This window comes from Solanum lycopersicum, chromosome 7, assembly GCF_036512215.1.
Source record: "Solanum lycopersicum chromosome 7, SLM_r2.1".
NCBI lineage: Eukaryota > Viridiplantae > Streptophyta > Magnoliopsida > Solanales > Solanaceae > Solanum > Solanum lycopersicum.
The window spans coordinates 25,679,027-25,703,443 of record NC_090806.1 but is presented as its reverse complement, the minus strand read 5'-3'; the positions used below and the strand labels follow the sequence as shown (position 1 = coordinate 25,703,443).

The following is a 24,417-nucleotide window of genomic DNA, read 5'->3' as shown; positions in this document are numbered from 1 at the left end:
AAAATAAAAAATTGTAGTGCCTACCCCTGATTCCATTTATCTGAACCCACCCTTGTGATCGCGATTGAGTCCACAAATTAGTCTTTTCATTTGTTGTTCCCCTCTTTCCCAGGTTTGCATGTTAATCCCAAATGTGTTTGCATGCCTTCCCCTTAGTAATCCTCGTCCACTGTGAACTACTCTCAATTACTGTTGACCTGTCTATGATTTGCAGGCTAGAGACCCCTTATACCACGTTAATGGCAAAGCTGCACTAATAGTTTGAGAGGAGAATTCAGTATCTGAGGTGTTTATCGGGCCAAATCCATTTCCATATGCAGCGAAGGTTGACGAGGTAATTGAGGGATATCCTCTACTGGGTCTTGTTAGTCATTAGCATCTGAGGGACAAACTCCTAAACTTTGTCCAGATAGAAGATTGGGGAGGTGCTGTGTTGGTGAATTTGAGGCGCGTCAAATCGAATTGGTGCAGAATTCAGTTGTAATATACTAAATATGTTAGCATTTGAGTCTGGTTTATGACCGCCGACAGCCCTCTAGACTAATTTCTATTTTATTAAACTCCCACCTTCAATTGGGCCTTTCTTTTTGTGCCTTCTTTCTGTAATGATTTGTGCCTCAAATATGGCCCCAAATGCCAATTGTGTGCTTTAATCACGCATTACCCAGCGGGTTAACAGGTGGCTTAATATTAGAATTGAAGCTTGGCAAGTGTTCTTACGAGGTGAGACTATTGAGGGCCTGCTCCATCAGACCCCCTTTTGCTATTTCACCAGAGCCATTTTTCACAGCTGATCTGAGTTGAATGTGATTGTCATTTAGAATTGAAATTCGGAAGCTCTGGTCGAAAGAGTAAATTCTAGCACTGAAGTGAGCCAATGCAGTCCTTTGTATCCTCATTGATACCAAGGTTACCACTATACTAATCTCCAAACGTCTTAAAACTGTTAACAGATGACGCTTGAAGAGGTATGCCAAAAGCTTTGACCCATCTTTGTTCTGATTTTGGCAGATGCACACAGACAATTTCTACCATTCAAAACCACTCTACTTTGATTCTAACTAATTCTTGTCTCGAGGGAGATCCAACAAGAAATGATCGTGATTAACGGGAGTGACTTTGAGACCTTCGACAAGGACAAACCTTCTATCATAAAACTCAGTAAGATCTATTATTTTAAATGATTAAAAAGACTCTTCAATCCATAACTAAGCTGAAAAGGGACTTCATCGAAAAATTTATTCACCGGTGAGCTGAGAAGGGAGATGGAAAGAGGAGAGTTTTCAGACATTCCAAATAGAGAAGCATTTTTTGCCTACCACAAAGCCTTCCAATAGTAATAGGTGTTTCTAAAACTTCAAGTCCGTTTTAATTGATATTTCATTAATGCAACTTCACCAGTAGAAAGAGAGAATGCATACCAACTGCCCCTTCGCCAGGACTATGTGCAGCTATATAAGAAAAACCAACATCTGGAAACAACTCGATTCAATTTTCTGGCATAGCTAGAACAGTCCTCTGAAACAATATAAAGAGTATAAATAAGACAATAGTTGCAACAATCAGTACTCATACAAGGGGGGAGGGGGGAGGGGGGGAATACCTCAGTGATAAGCCTATAGATACCATGACCTGATAAACCAATGCCAAAGCCCATTGTTATGCCATCCATGAAGCTGATGTAAGGCTTTCTGTAATTGGATATTTTGCAAATCGGAGAATACTCTGCTGCGAATACCTGTACATAATGAAGGAACACCTCTCAATTTTCTGAAAGTCCTACTAACAAACTTAGTTGCAGTGTTCACTTCAAACATACCCATATATTAACATATTAAATATTAAGGCATCACCCAGAGGCTTGCAGAACTCATATATGGTGCTAAGAGTGGTAGAAGAACAAGAGTGGAGCAAGTCACAGACTCATTGTGGTGTTAAAGAGGTTCATCAAACGATGAATGTCTGAGAAAGACCATGAGTTTCCCCTCTTTGAATAGGACATATGTATACGTGCTATTATATGTAAACGAAGGGTTATATATCAAAAACATTTTTGCCAGGAGAATATATTAAGAACATAAAGAAGCAAATCATCGAATTGAGCATGATTAAGTGCAACTATCAACTCAAAGGATACATGGTAAAAGAAAAGCCCTCAAGTATTAAAAAGGACAAATATTTTGAAGAAGAATAAACATGTTTTGCATTAAGAAAATATCAACTTGTGTAAACAGACATCATTCAGTTATGAACAGTGCCATGAACCAACCACAAAGCACCAACTACACATACTTCAAGAATACAGAATGTTCAAATGAATCACATTATTATAATAGGTAGACCATCAAAGAGAAACTTATGAATGTCCTGTGGCAGACAAGTCAGCTTACTGCTAATTAAGTTCAAGTTTCTTCGAGATTCATAGCTAGATATTTTCTATTGATTCTTGATGAACGAAGAATACTGATGTGAATTGGATGTTATTATTGAAGATAGCCGATTTAACTCTAAATATTTGAATCTACCTACACCATTGATCTCCATTGTGAATGGCATTAACCTTACGAGCTATATTATTTGAATTTGAATCTTCCTTCTCTCTGGCACGTGAAATACGTGAGGCACCTTCTCCAGTGGAACTTGCTGGGTCTTTTTCCCAGGGAGGTGAGGGACTTGATGGTGGTGTTGGTTTGTACATGGCACCGACAAAAATATAGAGAACTACAATGGTACTGATCGCCAAAAAATTTGCATGACGACAATCGAGAGAGAGAGAGAGTTGCTGTAACTGCAGCATCTACCCCTAACCTTGCTCTTACTCCATGTGTGAAGTAGAACACAATAGAGAAATGGAAGAATGTTCTCGGTTGATTATTCTCCAATGTTATGGGGTGTTAAATAGTAAATGCATATATTTAAACAAGAAAAGAAATCAATGCTACATAGTCACAATACACAATGTCTCCCTAATTGTTTCTAACAATATTCATCAGAATTGCATAAAAGACTAGGGTTCTTTTTATACCTCCTTGTTAAGAACCAAACTACAAAAGATAATGGTATTCTGATTCTTTTTTCTTTTTTTATAAAAAAAAATACAGCTAGTGTATGTACCTCTGCTAACACAGACTGTTATGATTTTGCGCACATCAAGGGGACACTGAAAGACCTCAACCATATCTAATCAACGTTTTTGTCTAAACCAGCTTGAGCAACCTCTTCAGGTAAAATCACTAGTATTACTATTTCTAATATGCATCAGCATCAACTCAGCAAGACAAAATTTATCCAATGAAACTACAAAAAACAAAGACTAGGATACAGAGAAGAAGAAACCAACGATGATTCCAAAACACCACAGGAAAACTTTACATGTTGAGTACACTTATAGGGTAAATCTTATAATGTGAGAAAAACCTTTTGCACAAGAGGTGTAAATTTGTCCTTTTGAATTTCAGCAACAACCCCCTTAATATCCATACCTGCATCAGAAAAAAAAATTGTTACCCATATATATTACTAGAGCCTGTCAAACTAGGCATCATAACTAAGACTTGTAGTCTCTACCAAAATTGACTAATGATGTACCAACATAACTTTTTTAGGAAATAGATGCTGCAAATATACCAAATAAAGTACTAGCCAGTATACATCCAGTAAATTAAAGACTTCTGATGGTTACCTGCTGAAAAGGCACGCAGGGAGCTACTCTCAACCAAAGCACACTTGACCATTGGGTCTGTTTCCCACTCATCCAGGAAACTCTTGTACTTGATGTCCATATCTGTGTCACATATCAATCAAGCATGAGGTAAACAGAAATGAAACTGCTTAAATGAAGATATAGTATATCAATTCTCAAGCTTAGAGGGAAAAAAAGTATATATTTATACTAGTATTCCGATTTTTCCTTCCTTCATTTCCATTAAACTCCTATACTTGTTAATGGGAAAAACTATAATGAGAATACAAATTAAATACGACAAAATTTCACTTAAGACACCTCAGGGTCTGTTAATTTTGACATACACGGAACAAAGGAAAACAATAGAAAGATTTGAGTGTTTGATTCAGCTCCAAAACAGTTAAAGGGAAGAAAAAAAGTGTAATTATACCAGGAAAAAATGAAAGTGAAGTAAAATAAAAGTTCACCGAGGTTCATGGCATTGAGAGCTTTAGGACGATCGAGAGTGAGAATAGTAACGTTGTTACGGTGAACATGTCCTTTGACAAATTCGTCACCGTCGGAGGCCATGATCTCGATTGTTGCAGCTTTTGATGGAATGAAGAAAGAAGCAGGAGAAAATTCAATGGAAGGTGAAAGAGCATCGATTTATTTTTATCACACACCACTACAAACGTCTGTAACACTCGGCCTACTTGCATCCACGAAAATTGACTAGGTATAGAAATACTTAAAAGAGCAGCGTCAAACAACCAACAGAATTTACAGGAACCAGTCCCAACCTTTATTAACCTTTAAGTAATACAAAGGAAGGCTTCACGAATTAGTCTAAGGCTAGAAAAACTCTGTTTTTGCCTTAGACGAACTTCCACCTTTAAATCAAAATTCTGCACAATGGCAGTTACATGCGGCGGTTACAAATGACACCTGTCCGACACTTGTCATCAAAGGGTTCAAAACTAACTTTCCAACAGCTATATTTCTAACAGATAGAATCTAATTCAAATGACATACTTATCTACACGAAATATCAATATTCTAACACTTAGAATATTTCAGGCTTCATTCCAACACTTAGAATATTTCTGTCAGCTTCCAACACTTAGAATATTTTAGCTGTCTTCCAACACTTAGTTTTATTTCAGCAATTTCGGGTGAACTGCCTTTGTTCTTGACATTGACAAGTCTTAAAATCCTTGCCTCATCAAGTCAACATGTTGCCTTGCCAATGCCCTTAGCCCGCACATAAGCCATGCACGTTCAAGTTGCCTTGCCAACACCCAAGCACCTTGAACTTGTGTTGCACTATTTTGTCATCATCCATGCCAAGACCAATGCCCAAGTCCTTGAAATGTCTGCACGTAGTTAGATCAAGTAGTTTGCGGGTCTAACAGACCACCCGCACCACTTGAACTCGATGTCCTCATCGAGACTGTTTTGAGATAGTCCTCGATTTGAGCATCAAACTACCATGGGTCTTTTGCTTTCTCTCAAATAGCATCTGTTGCACTCTTGCCTTTCCAGTGAACCAAGAACTCAGTCTTAGTATTCTTCTTACTTGTGCCCAAAACCCGGTGATCAAGGATCTTCTCAATTTCAGCATCATACTGTGTAGGTACTGATGGAGGAGCTCTATTTGACCTGTTTCTGTCCGGATCATCCGCATCTGCAAAGTAAGGTTTCAAGAAACTCACATGGAAAGTCGGATGGATTTCAGCTTCAACCTATAAGCAACTTCGCCCACTCATTTCACCACTTCAAATGGACCATCACACTTAGGAATCAAACCCCGATGTCTGGTCTTACTTACAATCCGTTTCCAGATTTGTGGGGTTTTCAGCAACACCTTGTCACCCACATTGAACTCAACTGAGCGACGATGTTGATCAGCATACTTCTTCATGCGCCGCTGAGCCTTGCGCAAGCTATCTTATGCCTGAGATAACATTTCAGGTTTGTCCCTTGCAACCCTATATGTTGCTGGACATTTTCCCTGATTCTTAGATTTAGCAACATCTAGTGGTGTCATAGGCTGTCTGCCTAAGACGATTTCAAAAGGGCTCATTTCTGTTGTAGACGACTTGTGCAGATTATTGCAAAACTGCGCAGTGTCTAACAATGCTACCCAATTCCGTTGACTTGCTGTCACATAGTGCCTCAACTATTCCTCCAACAAGTGATTAATTTTTTCCGTCTGTCCATCTGTTTGTGGGTGATTTGCATTAGAAAATTTTAATTTAGTTCCCATCATATTGAACAATGCTGTCCAAAATCTACCAGTGAACCTTGTGTCTCTATCACACACAATGTCAGCCGGAACACCAAAATACTTAACCACATGTTTGTAGAATAACTCAGCAGCAACTTCAGATGAGCATAATTCAGGAGCAGCAATAAAAATAGAATATTTTGAAAACCTGTCAACTACCACCATGATAGATACTTTCCATCTACTTTAGGGTATCCAGAAATGAAATCCATGCTTACTGATAGCCATGGCCTTTCAGGAACAGGCAAAGGTTGCAGCAAACCTGCTTCCTTCCTACGTTCAGTCTTGTCCACTTGACAAACATGACAAGTCTTGACGTACGCCTCTATATCATCTTCCATTTTTGGCCAAAAATAAACACGAGACAGTAAGGCTAACATCCTTTCAACACCGGGATGTCCAGCCCAAGCAGAGTCATGCGCCTCTTTCATTAAGTCTTTGCGCAACCCACCCTGATTTGGTACAAAGATCCTCTCCCCTTTAAAATAGAGCAGACCGTCCTCGATCCAATACCGTCTCATTGTGCCATCTTGCACTTGACCCATCCATTTAACATACAATGAATCATTTGCAGCACACAGCCTAATTCTATCATAGAAATCAGTTTCCAGTTTCGAAATTGAATATACTGCAACAAACACTTCTTTTTTACTCAACGCATCAGCAACCTGGTTGTGTTTTCCTGGTTTATGTTCCCACATGAAATCATAATCTGCCAGGAATTCTTGCCACCGTGCTTGTTTAGGACTCAACTTTTTTTGTGTCTTGAAAAATGTATTTGCTACATTATCAGTTCTCACTACAAATCGAGTTCCCAAGAGATAGACTCTCCAAACCTGCAAACAGTGTACTACCACAACCATTTCTTTTTCATGTGTTGAGTATCTCTGTTCAGCATCATTCAATTTTCTACTTTCAAAGGCCACTGGATGACCTTCCTTCCCTAATACGCCACCAATTGCTTTGTCTAACGCATCAGTGTGCACTTCAAATGGTAACTCAAAATCAGGCAATTTGAGTATAGGTTCAGATGCGATAACATTCTTTAAGTTCTGAAAAGCTTCATCACACCGTTCAGACCAAACCCACTTTGTATCCTTATTTAACAAATCTGTCAAAGCCGCTGCCTTCTTTGAGTAGCCAGCAATAAACTTTATGTAATAGTTAGCCAAGACAATAAACGACCTCAAATCCTTCACATGACGAGGTGTCTGCCAATCAACAATGGCTTGCACTTTCTTAGGATCCATTCGAACTTGGTTTTTACTAACAAGATGCCCCAAGAACTTTATCTCTTGTATAGCAAATTCACACTTTTCCATCTTGACATAACGCATGTATTTCCTCAATTGAGACAAAACCAGACTTAGGTGATTAACATGTTCTTCCAATGTTCGACTATAAATGACTATATCATCTAAATAAACAACAACAAAGTCATCAAGATAGTCAAACAGTACATTGTTCATTAAGTTGCAAAACGTTTCCGGGGCATTAGTCAGCCCAAACGGCATTACAAGGAATTCATAGGAACCATATCTAGTTACACATGTTGTTTTTGGTTCATCACCCTCTGCTATCCTAACCTGCCAATAACCTGCCCTCAGATAAAGTTTTGTGAACCAGCATGCCTTGCTTAACCTATTTATCAAATCTTGCACCAACGGAACCGGATACTTGTTCTTTATAGTTGTCTTGTTCAGCGCCCGGTAGTCTACACACGTTCGCATTGTTCCATCCTGTTTCTTTTGAAATAGAACAGGAGCACCATATGGAGCCTTAGACGGCTGAATCAATCCAGCATCTAGTAATTCATTCAATTGTTTGCGTAATTCAACCAATTCCTTAGAAGCCATACGATAAGGAGCCTGTGCAGGAGCAACCGTACCAGACAACAACTCAATCTTATGATCAATATCCCTCCTTGGTGGTAATTTCTTTGGTAATTCAGGCGGCATAACATCAGCATACTGTTTAAGTAAATCAACAACACAATCAGGCACTTCCATTTTCACATCAGGTTTCACTTCGACCAAGACAGCAAGTATAGTGTCTTCACCCTTCTTCAGCCCTTTGTCGATTGACATAGCAGACAACAACATTCCCTTGTCTTTCTTCTTTGCAACCTTATTAATGTCCCCAAACGGATGAACACCTTTGAGAAAGCCAGCATTTCTTCCATTCATGACCATCACTCCATCTAAGTGAGGAAACGGAACAAACTGGAATTTCCATAGGAAATCAATCCCAAGTATGATTTCAAAGTCATCAAGCGGCATCACCATCAAGTTATGTTTTCCCACCCAACTTCCAGTCGCCATAGACACACCATAAGCCATGCCCACAATGGCTTGTGTCTTAGCATTGACTGTTTTGACGTAGGAAGGGCTTTTGGATAACTTCAGCCCCAATTTTGTAGCAATCTTCACATCTACAAACGTGTGTGTGGACCCTGTATCAACCATTGCCATCACACATTCTTCTTTCACTTTCATTTCTATATGAATTAATGAAGCATGAGGATTCGAAGTACTAGAGATTTCTCCAACATTATTGATCCCCATAATGTGATTGAAGGACAATCCCAATGGGTTTGCCATTGCAGCCACGATTTCTTCATCCTCCTCCCTTTGATTCACGTTACCAGCAAGCAAAGCATTCACTTTTTCCAGTTTGGACAAGATTTGGCAAAATGAGGACCACCACAAGTCCAACAGCCCTTCGAATTTCCATCTTTGTTCTTTGGCCTGTCTTTCCCATCCTTCATTTGTGCCTTTCCTTTATCATTTGTATTGTCTTTACGACTATCCTTTCTCCATTACCCTTTCTTCTCATTCTTTTTCTTAGTTTTTGAAGTGGAGGGGACGTCTGTGGAAGGACGAGTCGTGCGGAAATCCTCTAACGAATCGGCAGTAGCAATAGCCCCGGGCAGATCTTTAACATTCTGCCTTCGTAGTTCGTTCTGAGCCCAGCCTTGCATGCCCAAAATGAAGTTGTGAAGTTTATCCTCATCAGACATATTTTGTATGTCTAACATCACAGAGGTAAATTCTTTTATGTATTCCCTCACTGAACCCGTCTGCCTTAGCCTTTTTAATTTATCCCTTGCAAGCCAAGATGCATTGCTAGGAAGAAATTGGTCACACATTTCTTTGATTAGCTTATCCCATGTATCAATTCTAGGAAGACCAGCACTTACGTCGTCTGCATTACGAGTCCTCCACCAAAGTTTCACATTACCCAACAAATACATTGTGGTAATATTCAACTTATCAACGTCCGACACTCTTGCAGCGGTAAAATACTGCTCCATGTCCCAGATGAAATTTTCCAGTTCATTAGCACTCCTTGCGCCATTAAAGGCCTTAGGTTCTGGAATCTTTACCTTAGACGATTCAACACGAGTTGAACTTAACGTGGCCACAGCCCGACACAAAACAACGAGCTCTGCACGAAGGTTCTCATTTTCCTTCTGCAGTCCCTCCAGTTTTTGCGTAGTTGTGGTACGAAAGTCCAAGATTTCAGTAATGTGGTTATCAACATTATGTCGATATCCACCAATTTCTCCCTGAACTTTCTCAGCGTCCACTCTTAGCTCAATGATTTGTGTGAATAAATCCACAAACGTAGGGTCTCCCAAAATGTCTTCAGTAAACCCGACGAAGGATTCAATTTTTCGTGCCAACTCCCATAGTTCTGCGTTTTTCACTATTGTTTAACTGCGCTCTGATACCAATTGAAAGAGGGTCGATTTATTTTTATCACACACCACTCTAGGCAGTCTTACAAACGTCTATAACACTCAGCCTACTTGCACCCACGAAAATTGACTAAGTATAGAAATACTTAAAACAGCAGCGTCAAACAACCAACAGAATTTACAAGAACCAGTCCCAACCTTTATTAACCTTTAAGTAATACAAAGGAAGGCTTCACGAATTAGTCTAAGGCTAGAAAAACTCTGTTTTTGCCTTAGACGAATTTCCACCTTTAAATCAAAATTCTGCACAGTGGCAGTTACATGCGGCGGTTACAAATGACACCTGTCCAACACTTGTCATCACAGGGTTCAAAACTAACTTTCCAACAGCTATATTTCTAACAGATAGAATCTAATTCAAATTACATTCTTATCTACATGAAATATCAATATTCTAACACTTAGAATATTTCAGGCTTCATTCCAACACTTCGAATATTTCTGCCAGCTTCCAACACTTAGAATATTTCAGCTGTCTTCCAACACTTATTTTTATTTCAGCAATTTCGGGTGAACTGCATTTGTTCCTGACATTGCCAAGTCTTCACAGCCTTGCCTCATCAAGTCAACATGCTGCCTTGCCAATGCCCTTAGCCCACATGTAAGCCATGCACGTTCAAGCTGCCTTGCCAAAACCCAAGCACCTTGAACTTGTGTTGCACTGTTTTGCCATCATCCATGCCAAGACCAATGCCCAAGTCCTTGACATGTCTACACGTAGTTAAATCAAGTAGTTTGCGGGTCTAACAGAAGGTGTCAAATAAGTCTTGATTTGATGAGTCTTGATTTAATTTTTGGTGTCAGATGGTCAAATAACTTTTAAAATGTAACTAAATAAATTTGGGATCAAATTAATATTTTTAAATTTTTTTAAATTTTTATAATATAAAAAAATATTTCATTTTTTTAATTCTTATCATTTTATCTAAATCATTTTTTAAAAAAAAATAAAATAAAAATAGGTATTTCTCTTCTTCTTCTTCTCTCAATTTTCTTTTTTCTCTTTTTTTATTTTTAGATAATCTGAATATCCGACTATCAAAATAAATATTATCTCTTATTATCTTATCTTCCTTCTCATCTCCGATCGTGACTCTTTCTTCTTTTTGAACTGAAGATTGTGTTTGACTTAAAATGCATAAGTTATTTTTTTTGAGAGATTTTACAATTTGTGAATAATACTTAGCTTTTTTCTTGGATTAATGAAGAATAAATCGTTCTATAGATGTGAAAAATGAACAATAGTTTAATGATACATATTATTTATTGTTTTAGAAAGAAAATTAACAAATCCAAAAAGCCATAATTTGAGAAAATGTATATGTAATGTTAACATCCGGTGAATTTTTTTTTTTGTGTGTGTGACCATTTTGTTTATATGATTTAAGAAATGTAGTGTTGTTCAGTTGTCCATAAATATTTGAAGTGCATGAGATTGAAAAAATCTATTTCTCAATCACTATCTATAATTAGTGAAAGAAAAAAACAATGACTTATGCTTTGTATCTCACTCACACCCAAAAGACAAAGAGAACAAGAAAGAGAAGGAGAAGGACATAGAGATGGAGAAGGAGAAATTGAAAAAGAAAGCGAAAGAGAAAGAGAAAAAAGTAAAAATCGTCAATTGTGATGTGAAACAACAATATCCACCATTAATTAGATTAATTGTTATGTATACCATTGTGAATTACTTTTTTTATCGATAAGTTGTATAAAAATATTGCTAAAGTGTTTATTTTTGCTGATAATATTAGCGATTTTTTGTTGAAACAAATGTCAATTATGATGGGAAAAAAGAAATGTGGTGTATGTGGCAACTTATATAACCTATGTTGTAAAAAAACATCACAAAATTATCTACATGTGTCCCAGTAGAAAGGATATATGTTGCAACATATGTCACAGAAAGAAGATATGTGACAACATATGTCATAGAAAAAAGATATATGGCAACATATGTCACATAATAAAGATATATGGCAACATATGTCACAAAAAGAAGATATGTGCCAACATGTGTCACAGAAAGAAGATATGTAGCTACATATATCACAGAAAGGAGATATGTTGTAATATATGTCACAGAAAGAAGATATGTGTCAACATTTCATTGTTACCAATGTGGTGTCTGTGGCAACATATATAACCTTTGTTGTAAAAAAATTATAAAATTATCTGCATGTACCCCAACAGAAAGGATATATGTGCCAACAGATGTTACACTATGAATTATAAAAAAATTAATATTAAAATAAAAATGTCTAAAATAATCATCCTTTCATTTTTCCTTTCTCCTCTCCTCTATAAAAGGTCGTTTCATTTCATATTTCAAATTTAATTTATTTTTACTAATTTTCATTTTCTTTTCTCTCTTTCCTTTCTCCCTTTCTGTTATTTCTTTACAATTCAAATTATTATTATGTTTTCTACAACATCAGTGGTAATATGTTGTGATTTTCTTCTACAACAAAGCGTTGTTGCCCTCATCATTTCTAGTTTATTATTGATATCTTTAAGATAAAATATAATAGTTATTGGTATTAAATCAGGACTTTTTTTAGTGATTTTTATCACTTATTTGTTTGTAGGATGGTTGGGTTGTTATTCCTTTTGAAATATTATCTGGAGAAAAAACATTTTGAGATGTACATGTTGCCAAATATGACATGTCTGTTGCAATTTTTTCAACAAAACGTGCATATGTTGTCACATATGTCACTTCAAGGTTGATTTAAACGATAAATGAGAGATTTAGGAATGGAAAAATGTCAAATTGGATCAAATTTTAGTACTTTGGACCATAATTAAACAATAAAAATATGTTATAACACTTGGAACAACAATTTACATGGGCGTTACATAACCATCATATGAAGTTACTTGGTCATTGTATGATGAACTGGTGATATGATTGTCTTTGTAAAAAGGGAAAATGGTCAAATATGCACTAAACTATTCGAAAAGGTCTATATATACCCTACATTTAAAGTTTGGTTCACTCATGCCCTGACTGTCCAACTTTTGGTTCGAATTGCCTTGATGGACGTTGTTGCCATGTTGGACATATCCAACTCATTTTTTTATTTTTTAAATTCCACATGGAATTGTCATGTCATTTTGACCTTGCCACATGGAATTGTCATGTCATTTTGACCTTCCCACATGACATTTATATGAAAATGGAAAGATATTCGGACTCATAAACACCTAATCTGATCCATAAATCAAATCCTTTTAAATTTACTATCTGAATCATTTTTAACAATTTTGTTTAATTTTTATTTTTTGGTAAATCCCGAAAATAGTAATTGATTAATAAAAAATAGGAAAAATATATAAAAAAAATATATAAAATTAACGCCAAAATTCACAAATAAATAGTAACCTTAAATCTAACATTTTAATATTTTTATTAAAATTTTTATTTTTCGGTAAATCTCAAAAATGAATAATTTGATTAATAAAAAATATGAAAAGTATGAAAAAAAATATAAATTAACCCCAAAAGTTCACAAATAAATATAGTAATATTTCATTCTACATTTTTTTTAAAATTTTATTTTTTTTTGACAAATCCCAAAAATGAGTAATTTATTAATAAAAAGGGAAAAATATGAAAACAAAATAAAAAATTTACATCAAAATTCACAAATAAATATAGTAACCTTAAATTCAATAATTTCAACAATTTTTTTATTTTATATTTATTTCATATTTTTCATTTTTTATTTTGTGAATTTTTAAAGTAATTTTTACATTTTTTGTTAATAAACTCGTTTTTGGGATTGCGAAAAAAATTAAAAATTAAAAAAATGTTGAAATTGTTGAATTTAAGGTTAATGTATTTACTTTTTAATTTAAAAAAAACTAAAAAGTGTTTAAATTGAATTTAAGAATACTATAATTATTTGTGAATTTTTGGCGTTAAATTTATCCTTTTGTCATATTCTTCCTATTTTTTTATTAATCAATTACTCATTTTTGGAATTTATCAAAAAAATAAAAACTAAACAGAATTGTTGAAAATCGATCGGATAATTTATTTAAAAGTGGGTTGATTTATGGGTCGTATTAGATGTTTATGAGTCCAAATATATTTCCATTTTCATATAAATGTTATGTGGTAAGGTCAAAATGACATGACAATTCCATGTAGCATCTAAATAAATGAAAAATGAGTTGGATAGGTCCAACATGTCAACTAAAGCCCATAAGGACATATTTGGATCAAAAGTTGGACGGCGAGGGCATGAGTGAACCAAACTTTAAGCAAATGGTATATTTAGACCTTTTCGAATAGTTTAGGGGTATATTTGACCCTTTTCCCTTGTAAGAATAATTGATAAAATTGATGAAAGTTGTTGTATTAGACCATATTTTTATGCTTAGACATGTCGTATGACTATATATTAATGTTACATGTTGAATTAGGTGATAATCTAATTGAATTAACCCCAAAAGACCATTTTATGATATACATATGTTGTCACATATGACATGTCTGTTGCAATTTTTCCAACAGGACATGCATATGTTGCCACATATGTCACTTCAAGAATGTGTTAATCGATAAATTGAACGATTTAGAAATGAAAAAATGTCAAATTGGACCAAATTTTAGTACTTTAGACCATAATTAAACAATAAAAATATGCTATAACACTTGGAACAATGATTTACAACGATGTTATATAACTATCATATGAAGTTACTTGATCATTATATGATGAACTAGTGATATGATAATTTTTGTAAAAATAATTGATAAAATTGAGGAAGGTTATTATGTTAGACTATAATTTTGTATTTAAAAATGTTGTAGGACTATATATTAGTGTTACATGTTGATAGGTGACAGTTTAATTGAATTAACCCCTCAAAAACCATTTTATTATACGTATGTTGCCACATATAACATTTCTGTTGCAATTTTTCCAACAGAACGTGCAAATGTTGTTACATATGTCATTTCAATGATGACTTAATCAATAAATTAAACAATTTAGAATGGAAAAATATCGAATTAGACCAAATTTTAGTAATTTGAACCATAATTATGCAATAAAAATATGTTATAACACTTGAAACAACGATTTATAAGGGTGTTATATAACTATCATATGTAGTTACTTGGTCATTGTATGATGAACTAGTAATAAATAATAGTCTTTGTAAAAATAATTGATAGATTTGATGAAGGTTGTTGTATTAGACCATAATTTTGTACTTAGACATGTTGTAGGACAATAGATTAGTGTTACATGTTGAATTAGGTGACAATTTAATTGAATTAACCCCCAAAAGATCATTTTATGATATACATATGTTGTTACATATGACATTTTTGTTGCAATTTTCCCAACAGAACGTGCATATATTGCCACATATATCACTTCAAGGATGACTTAATCGATAAATTGAGCGATTTCGGAATGAAAAAAAATGTGAAATTAGATAAAATTTTAGTACATTAAACCATAATTAAGCAATAAAAATATGATATAACACTTAAAACAATGATTTACAAGGGTATTATATAAATATCATGTCAATTGCGATATGTAAGTCATATGTTACTACATGTCTAGCTTATATGTTGCAACTTGTGTAAGCTATATGCTGCAACATCAGTCAATTCTGTTGCTATTGAAATTACCTTTCTGTTGCTACATATGACTATAATTTGTTTCAATAGTCAATTGTTGCAACATATAGCAATCTGTTGGAAACACGAATGCAAATTGCAGGTGCCCAAATAATTATGAATGATTTCAAAGAACTATTAGTTTTACATATCAAAACAATGGTGTGTGACCCTAATCATTTATGAAGAAATTTCAATTGAGAGCAAAAAAAATCTTATCCGCTGATTAAATTAGTTAAATCTGATTCAAGAAGAAGAAAAGAAGAAAGATCAAGGACTAACAGTCAAGACCAATAATGTACGAAAAAAGAAGAAAAAGATAAATGGGAGCGGGAAGAAAGACAAGCAAGCACGCAAGAACGACGACGAAGAAGAAGAGGAAGAAAAAAAAATATGACGAGAGGTGGGGGAAAATACTTTATTTCCCCTTTTGGTACAGCTTGCTAGTGGCTTCCCCAAATTTTAATTCTCACCAAAATTTGTTAAATTAGGTTTTAGTCGATTTACCCTTTTACTATTTATTTAATTCAGTGGACTAAATTGTCAACTTATAAACACGACTACTCCATAATCCTTAATCATTAATCATATAATTGTTACCTACACCCAATACTTAAGACTTATGTCATAGCCCATTTATTTTGAAACCTTATTGTCACTTTTTTTTAAAAGTCAAGAAGCAGAGAGAAGACTGATGGATCTACAAAAATTCAAGCTTTAGCAGCTCACAAAATTTGGCATACTCCTGGACTTCTAGTAGTCTTTGCTTGGTAAAATTTGCCCGACTCAGTCAAATAATATTTTCCAAGAATATTTTAAAATGTATAATCAAACACTAGCTTAAGTTTCATTTGTTTCCATTAAGATAAGAGGTCTGAATCTGAATACATATCTGAATATTAAGATTTGTATTAAGATTCAGGTGTTTTGATCTAAATATACATCTGAATATTAAGATGTGGTCTCTAAATCTGAACACTAAATAATTAATACTGTTTGTTTTCAATATCTGAATGTGCATGTGAAATTAACATTAAATTAATAAAATATCATAAAAGTTTCATTTTAAAAATATATGGTTTTATTATTAAAAAAAAGTTTTAAAAGTTTTAGTTATCATGATTTGGAAGTACAATTTTTTCATTCAAAAACCTTGATAAACATCAATCTACCAATAGTGTTCTTGACACAGTCAATATAAGAAAATTATTAATAAAAAAACTTTAACGGATAAAACTTACCAGTTCAAGAGGGAAAATGGTGTTTGATTGAGAAAAGAGAGCAACAAAGATTTTAGTTATGAGATAACAAGGCACGCTTAAAGTAGAGAAACGATGATTTATTATTTGATAACTTATTAAATGAGTATGAATGTTGTTAAGAGTCTCCTACAGATCTAATATTTAGACCTCTTCAGACTCATTAAGAGCATTTTTAAAAAATAAAACAAATGAACTTAATGGGATAAATATGAATGATTCAGATTCAGACCTAAAAATCAAACGTACTTAATAGGCTAAATCTCAATGATTAAAGATTCATACCTCCATAAGTGCAAAAAATGTGGCCTTAGTGTTCCATGTTAAAAGATAAAAAATTACTTAGATTCTTAAGTCAAAATCAAAGGACAATTTTGTTTTTTTTTCTCGCAATATTTATTTATATTATTGATATAAAACACTGGTACAAACTAGGGACAATGAATTAATGGTTACAAAGAAGTTTCAAAATGAGGGATTGGTGACTCAAGTCTACAGTATTGAGTAGGGGTGACAATTTTAAAACAAAGAATTGAGGAGTTAAACTAAAATGTGAACTAAAAAAATTAGGGATAAACAATTCTAACTCCTTAATTCTTAATTTTAAAATTGTCACCTGATACGCTCAAATTATACTTCCCTGAAGAAGTATAAGCGTTCGTATCAAATAAAGAACTCAACTATTAGGTTTGGGTTGATTCCACGGGGAAAATGATTTAGACTTAACTTTAACGTAAGATTACCTCTGTTTAGTCAAGTCCTTTCCGAAAACTAATAACTAAAAGGGGGGGGGGAGGGGGGTTGTGAAACAAAAATATTGTAATGTTATGAAATCTAACAAGTAACAAGAGTAAATTGTTGATGTTTATCAAGTTATGAGAGAAACTAGGGTGTAAGTGTTCCCCATAGGTTCATAATGCCATAACCCTAGCTTATAACAATTCTTCCTTAAGGTTTTGCATGCAAAATGATAAGTTAGGTATCTCTAAATCCTTGGTCCGCCATTTAGAGAATTTCACCCCGTACCTTGGTCCGGCTACGTGTGTTTAAATTACTAATCCTTACTTTTTACTTCATATTAAGCATCATATTCGATGTTTGACTTAGTTATCACATCACACCAACCGAAACTAGCATATTAGATAGTATTCAGTAAATTTATGTCAATAATTCTTTTCCTATTAAATATCCTTTTGGTCCGGCAAATATCAATATGGCGAGTTCTAATGCGTGCACTCGTTAAAAAGACTTCTAAACAAAAGAATTATCGATACATGCAATAACCTAGTTGAGAATTGTTAATGAGCTAGATTTATTTTGTTAATCACCCATGGTTCCCACAACCCTAGTTGTGGATTTAGTTACCCATGTTTAGAAGAACACAATTCATATTTGTTGAATAAACTTACTTTGACAACTTTGAAAAAAATTCAGAAATTATACTTGAAACAACAAAATTCAATTGAGAATCGATTTCGGATATTTGAATTAATTTTCCAAGTTGCAAAGTCAATTCTCCCTGAACAAAAGTATGAAAAATAATAAGAGATCTTACCCCAAAAACGAGGATTTACACCCTATTTACAAAAACATTGTCCTAATATGAAAGGAAAGCAATTAAGGAAAGTTTGTCCAAAAAAATCGGCTTCAATCGAGGACCCCACTAATGGTCCATTGATCAAACGACAGACCGTCGACTGCCTCTGTCGATCCATACTTAGCATCTTTTTAAAGCCTACACATTGCATCTTCTCTTATACAATCGATGGACCAGCAGCACGGTCCGTCGATGCCTTCGTTGTTCCATTCTTACACTTTTTTCAACATCTGGTACTGGAGCAGTCTCTGATCTCATCAACAATTTTCTAGGATGGTCCGTCAATCAGTTGACGGATCGTCGATCCTTCCGTAGCCCTACACTTGGTCAAAATTCCCCAAGTTTCTTTTAGATGCTTGAACCTCCAATCGACGATCACTACCTACGGTCCGTCGATGGCTTCGTCGGTCACTTTTGCACAACGTTATGCATTTCCAATTCGGATAACTTTCCTACAAAACACAGATAAAACACATTAAAATTACTACAAAAAGGCCCTAGACACACACTAAACTTAAGGAAAAAGCATTAAAAGTACTGTGAAACCACAATACATCAACACCCTCAGCTTAAATTTGTTGTTTGTCCTCAAGCGACGCACAATGACTCAACACAACACCTTGTACAAAAGTATCCTCTTTTAAGCTTTCGGAATAATATGGTTATAAATACCGAATTTTGTTACTGTTTTAGTGCATGCTTTTACTCTTAGGCTCACTAAACTCATTCATGTGGATCAGACCATGGCACAGACTCACCACGCACCGACACCTCTACTCTTTTATCGCTCACCAAGGTACCAACTTTTCAATATTTCAACTAGTGCCCTCGCTTCAAAAGATATCCTTCTTTTTCATACAATGATTTCAAATTTGAGTATAAGGATCATTATTCAACACTCACGCTCAAAACAACTTCACACCTAGTTGATACTTGTCGCCATAGGCTTTCCCTTATTTTCACTGCTTAAGTTCACCATATTACTCTTAGGATCACGATAGGACTTTCTTGGCTTGTAACGTAGGCTCTGGGTCAGGGTTGATACATATTGGTTCATTTTAGTGACTTTTGGCCCTCCTTGACATTACGGCTAAACGTCCTACCTCTTTCATTGTCTATTATACCCTACTCTTCCTTTTCTTGTACATTTTGCCTTGTTTTCTCCTTGCTTTCTCCTTTTGTTGAAATGACTCTTACTTCTTTTTCTTAATTACTTCTTTTATATTCTCTCTTTTTTTTCTTTGATAATGGATTTGACTGAGTCACTTCTCTTATTCACTCTTTTTTTTTCTTTTTTTTGTTTTACAATAGTCCTTTCATCCCCTTTTCGGAACATTACTCATAATAGCCACCCTCAACTTACGGCTTTCCATGATTCGAGGTACACAATACCCAAGATTGGGTCAGGGCCAAGACGAGGTCAATTTTTGCACTAGCCACCCTCAACTTATGCTTTTGGCCTAAGTTGAGGTACACATGTCAAAGGAAGGACCAGGTCCAATACATTATACCAAAGGAAGATGAGTTAGGATAGAAAAGAAAGGTCTATTTTAAGCTCAAAATATTTGGATAAAAAAGGGCTCAATTTCATTTGGTTTTATTTTATTTAGGCTAAAAATTTTCTAACTTGAATAAGGTCCTATGATCCTTTCCTAAATGTCTAACACAGATTTCTTTTTGCAGGACTAACTGGGCAAGTTCAAGCTAGGTACCAACAGTGGAACAATCAACTTTACTCACACTCTCTTAAAACCTCATTACCTTATCAGATTATTGGACGCCTAGTTCGAGTATTAGATTGAGGATCATCCAATAGTGCATCTTTATCTCATGCTTAGAGCCAACACATTCAACATTCATTATGCCTAATCATACAAGCATTCTCTTTAGAACGGGATATCATTCATATTTAGCCATCATGATTTAGATTTCACATTCATACATTGTACAAGATACTACACATGCCGGTTCAATAGTAAAATAACTAGTCTCTTAGGGCAAAAGAACACAGGCAAGAAAACCGCGAAGGGAGGATCGTGAGTTGGGATACTTGGACTTCACCCTAGCACTCACTTTCCATTTACTTCACCCCAACAAAAATACATGCAATTGTCCCCAATGCATAAGAAAATAAAGCAAAGGTGGTAGATGAAGTGAACCTGAGACGCATAGCGTCGAGATTAACAAGCCGACCGGTCATGTTTCTTGGAACCCTCTGTAGTAAGTCCACCATTAGTGGTGCCCACAACAATATCTTAACCTTCAGTGGTGCTTCTTTCAGCAACATCCAATCTGGAGCTATACGCCCCAACAACTAACTCTCTAGCCCTCAACTGATGGGCCTCCTCATCTAGCAACGATGCACTCCTCACAGCCTCCAAATCTGAGCCCGAGCCATCTCACTCTCACTGGTGTGGCAGGATTGGTGCCCTCAAGTGGTGGTGGCAGCAGTGCAGTAGTGGTAGTAAATAGTGCAACCAATATTGTATCCTCCGCAAGCTCCGTAGGTGCGGCCTCAGTCTCAGGCGTACTCACATCTAGTATAGCATCAACATCAACACACAGACTCGCCACAACCTCCTGTAAAGTATTCATATTAATGGTGGGGGCTGGACGAGCTAGGACTCGGATCTCAAAAGCATCTAGGCAATGATGGACTGCCTGAATCTTGAACTTTGTCTTCTGTGCCACCTTATTCTCAATCCGGTGTCAGCTCGACAATAGATTTTTGCATCCAAGGCTGGATATGGTGCAGCAAGGTGGCCATCTGGACCTCTAAATTCTGGACCTGAGCAATCAGGACCAGTGGTGCTGATGGTGGGGTAGACTGGGAGGAACTAGGAGTCCTACTCGTGCCAGGGCCAGACTATGTCGGGATGGCGTCAGTAGGCTCTGAAGTAGCATGATGATCCCCTTGGGCTTGCTCAACCGTAGCCGCAAGTTCTCACCTAGCATTTGCACATCACTTATGGGCCCACGCCGTGGTGCCGCCTCATTGGCCTTATCTCGGATGAGACCGATATCAACCATTCCGATAGGAGTGCGGAGAACATCTCTGTGCCAAATGGGCAGTCCAGCATCCCTGCACAGCTGGAAAATCATACAAGCAAATGGGTAAGTGGTAAAGGCCTTAAAATCCCTATCATGGATGACGAATATCAGCAACTTGGCAAAATCAACCTCCAACCCGGCTACCAAAGTTGCTACAAAGATCGCCCTATCCCAAGTGAGTATATTATCTGCAGCCGCGGGGGATAGGCGGTGATAGACTAATAGCCAGAAAAACTTGTCCGCGAACGTGAGGTTGTCCTTCTTGATAAGGCCTCTGGTGTCCAACACCCAATATGCGCCCTCACCATCAATGGAGATCCGTCGTGCGATCCACCTCTTGGTGGACTCTCGCAATTCTCTACTTCGCTGAAAATGACCACTCTTCACGATGTCCCACCTGTAGTCGAACTATGGGGTGTGGGTACCTTCATGGAATTAGTGTCCCTATCATATAGGAATCGGCGGATGGCAGAAGAAGAAATATCCACCCGGCAGCCTCGAACACGGACAACAGTGACCGGTGCCTACTTGGCAGGGTTAGCCCGCCTATCTAAAGGACCTCAGAGAGTCTCAACATAAGAGGCGTAGAAATCTCACACCATCTCCTCACTGTAAGGCCCCACACTCCTAGCCTTCCACTCAAGTAGGTTACGGTTAAACAAATCATGTACTGCATGGAATGTGTGTAGGCTCTCTATAAGAACCCGCTGCTCGATTGTCAACGTCTGAGTTATCACCCCTTTGTCGTTCAACACTTTGGCATCTATGTAAACTTGGTACTGGACCTCGACACACCACCGATTGGTTTCATTAGTGACCGGTACAAGGACCTCAAACTTGGTGCAAGAGTAGACTCCGAACTTTGGGCCTCATCAAACGAGGCATTGTGGGCAGACATGGCAGGTGGAGTAGCACCCTATGCACTGGAATCGGAGGCAGCGACCTCATTCGACCTTGTAGAATGGGTTGACTCATAACCAGAGGCCTCCTCAGAGCCAAATGCTCCCTCTGAATGTGAGGCATAACCATATGGTGTGCCGGTTAGTATGCGCTCCTCATCAGACTATGAGGCAGTGAGTACGTCGGGCGCCACCTTCTTGGGGTATCCCCAAGTGACTCTAGCAGCTGATGTCGGGGTGTAAGTAGAAAAACACTTAAGATCATTCTCATCATTGGATGAGCCAATCAGGCATCGAGATGGTGCCACAGTCTTGGACCGTACCTTAGAATAGACAATATCCGGTTTGGGGGCCATTAATACCTGAAAAGAGAGTTGTTAGTTTCATAGTTATAAGACTACACACACAAAAGAAACAAAACAAAATCTGGAAAGAGAGGACAAATGTGAGTGCAAATACGTAGACTCAGAAGACGGGCACTATACTCAGAAGACGGGCACTATCGATGAAACTACGGTCTATCAATGGTGGCCATCGATGGATACTTAGAAAATCTCAAAAGTCATCTTTCCTCAGAACTTGCAGTTAGAAACGACAGACGTGTAGAACGGTCAGTCTATTAATCGAAGGACCTTAGTCCACTTCTGTCGTCGGATACTTAGAAAATTTTCAAAATGCTTTAGAGACCAGGGTTTTAGCTAGGAGCGACGGACGTGCAAAATCAACGGACCGTATTCCACTTCCGGCGTTCCAAAGTTAACAGTTTTCAAGAGTGAACCATCGACGGACCCCATTGACGGTTCGTCGATCAACCGACGGTCCGTAGACTGGGTCTCATTCTGTTGGTCAAAGATAAAATTTGGGACGATATATTACACCACAAATGGAAACTTTGAAGCACAAACTAGTACACCTAACTTGCAATATCAAGCAAAAGACTAATTCAGCATCCCTACGGCTTCAATTTTGCCAATTTCAACCATGGATTCTAAGTGACTAACAAGCCCTATGTTGAGAAAACATCAAAAAATAGACTATACACATATTTAACCCCCAACCCATTCACTTTCTATCATTATAACGGACATGGAACCCAATTTTTAACAAGTGAAACATTCAATTATGTCCCGAAGTCAAAACCCACACATAACACATTTGATTCCACAGGCAAATAAATGAGAATTCATTAAGCAAAGGAACATGAACTACATGAGAGTTGTAGTGGAGTAAAGTGAGTGTGTGATCGTGCAACACCAACCTACTTACCTGCCTTCAAACACCGACCGGAGAAACAAGGGAAATAGGGAAGGAACTGTAGAGGGAAGGGTTTGGGAGATTATGGGAGTTTGGGAATTTAGAAAATCGAAAGAAAATGTGGAGTGAATGATTTTGGGAGTTAATGGGGAGTTAAGGGAATAAGGGATGGAAATGGTTGGGGGAATTTGAAAAGGTGTGGAGGGGTAAATTAACAGTTATAACATTATAAAGTCGGTCAGGTTGGGTCGGGTCACTAGTTTTTGTGAACTGAAGAGACCCCGTTGACGGTCCGTCGATTGGTCCATCGGTTGTGCCCTAGGTTAGGAGAAGCTTGAAAACATATTTGGGATCTATGGGAACCATTGATGGTCCGTTGATGGGACGACGGCTCGTCCGTTGGTCCATAGATTGTGCACCAGACCAATTTCTGCAGAATTCTTGTGGTTTGGTCCTTGCACGTTGAGCACCAATTAAGCCATTCCTTTTGTGTTTTTTTGATACTTTTTGGACACGGACCCTAAACTACTCTCTATCCAATAGATAAAAGCTAAAAGGGACAATTACACATGATATTTGAGTAAAACAAAATGAAACAAAAGAATGCAAAATATTTCGATAAAGAAATGCAAAAAACCTATTGTTGGATAGAGGATGCACATTGGGTTGCCTCCTAATAAGCGCTTGATTAACGTCGCGGCACGATGCAAGACCCTTGATTACTCAGACTTCATTAAGGTAATATGCCTCAACCACTTCATTGGCACTCTCTTTATACACGAAGTAGATTTTGATTCTTTTCCCGTTTACCGTGAACCTTGCGTGCTCCTTGTTTTCCAACTCAACTGCTCCATGTGGGAACACTTTGGTGATGAATAATGGACCAGTACATTTGGACTTGAGTTTGCCCGAAAACAAGTGCAAACTAGAGTTAAATAGAAGTACCAGATCCCCAACTACAAATTTGCGCTTCTCAATCTTTTGGTCATGGTACTTTTT

The 24,417-nt window shown here is 36.6% G+C and overlaps 1 protein-coding gene and 1 pseudogene across 1 annotated transcript; both read right to left on the bottom strand.

Annotated features, from left to right (window-relative positions):
* Positions 1–716: 716 nt before the first annotated feature.
* Positions 717–4,255, bottom strand: LOC101244968 (3-hydroxyisobutyryl-CoA hydrolase-like protein 4, mitochondrial; annotated as a pseudogene).
* Positions 4,256–5,175: 920 nt separating this feature from the next.
* Positions 5,176–20,501, bottom strand: LOC101244681 (uncharacterized). Its single transcript, XM_010325247.2, has 6 exons — positions 20,374–20,501; positions 10,340–10,425; positions 8,777–9,650; positions 6,129–8,732; positions 5,496–5,610; positions 5,176–5,409 (listed from the first exon to the last, which is right to left on the bottom strand). Exons 1-6 carry the CDS (start codon positions 20,499–20,501, stop codon positions 5,176–5,178), a joined length of 4,041 nt encoding a protein of 1,346 aa, XP_010323549.1.
* Positions 20,502–24,417: the final 3,916 nt, after the last annotated feature.

Bases quoted from the DNA above. Each gene is read 5' to 3' on its own strand.
- LOC101244681 (XM_010325247.2), bottom strand. From the start codon at position 20,501: ATGTTGCTGAAAGAAGCACCACTGAAGGTTAAGATATTGTTGTGGGCA. The intron at 8,733-8,776 runs GTAATGGAGAAA...CAAATGATAAAG, and splicing joins AAAAAGAATGAGAAGAAAGG to GAAAGGCACAAATGAAGGAT. The intron at 5,410-5,495 runs GTAAGTAAGACC...AGTTGCTTATAG, and splicing joins CACAAATCTGGAAACGGATT to GTTGAAGCTGAAATCCATCC.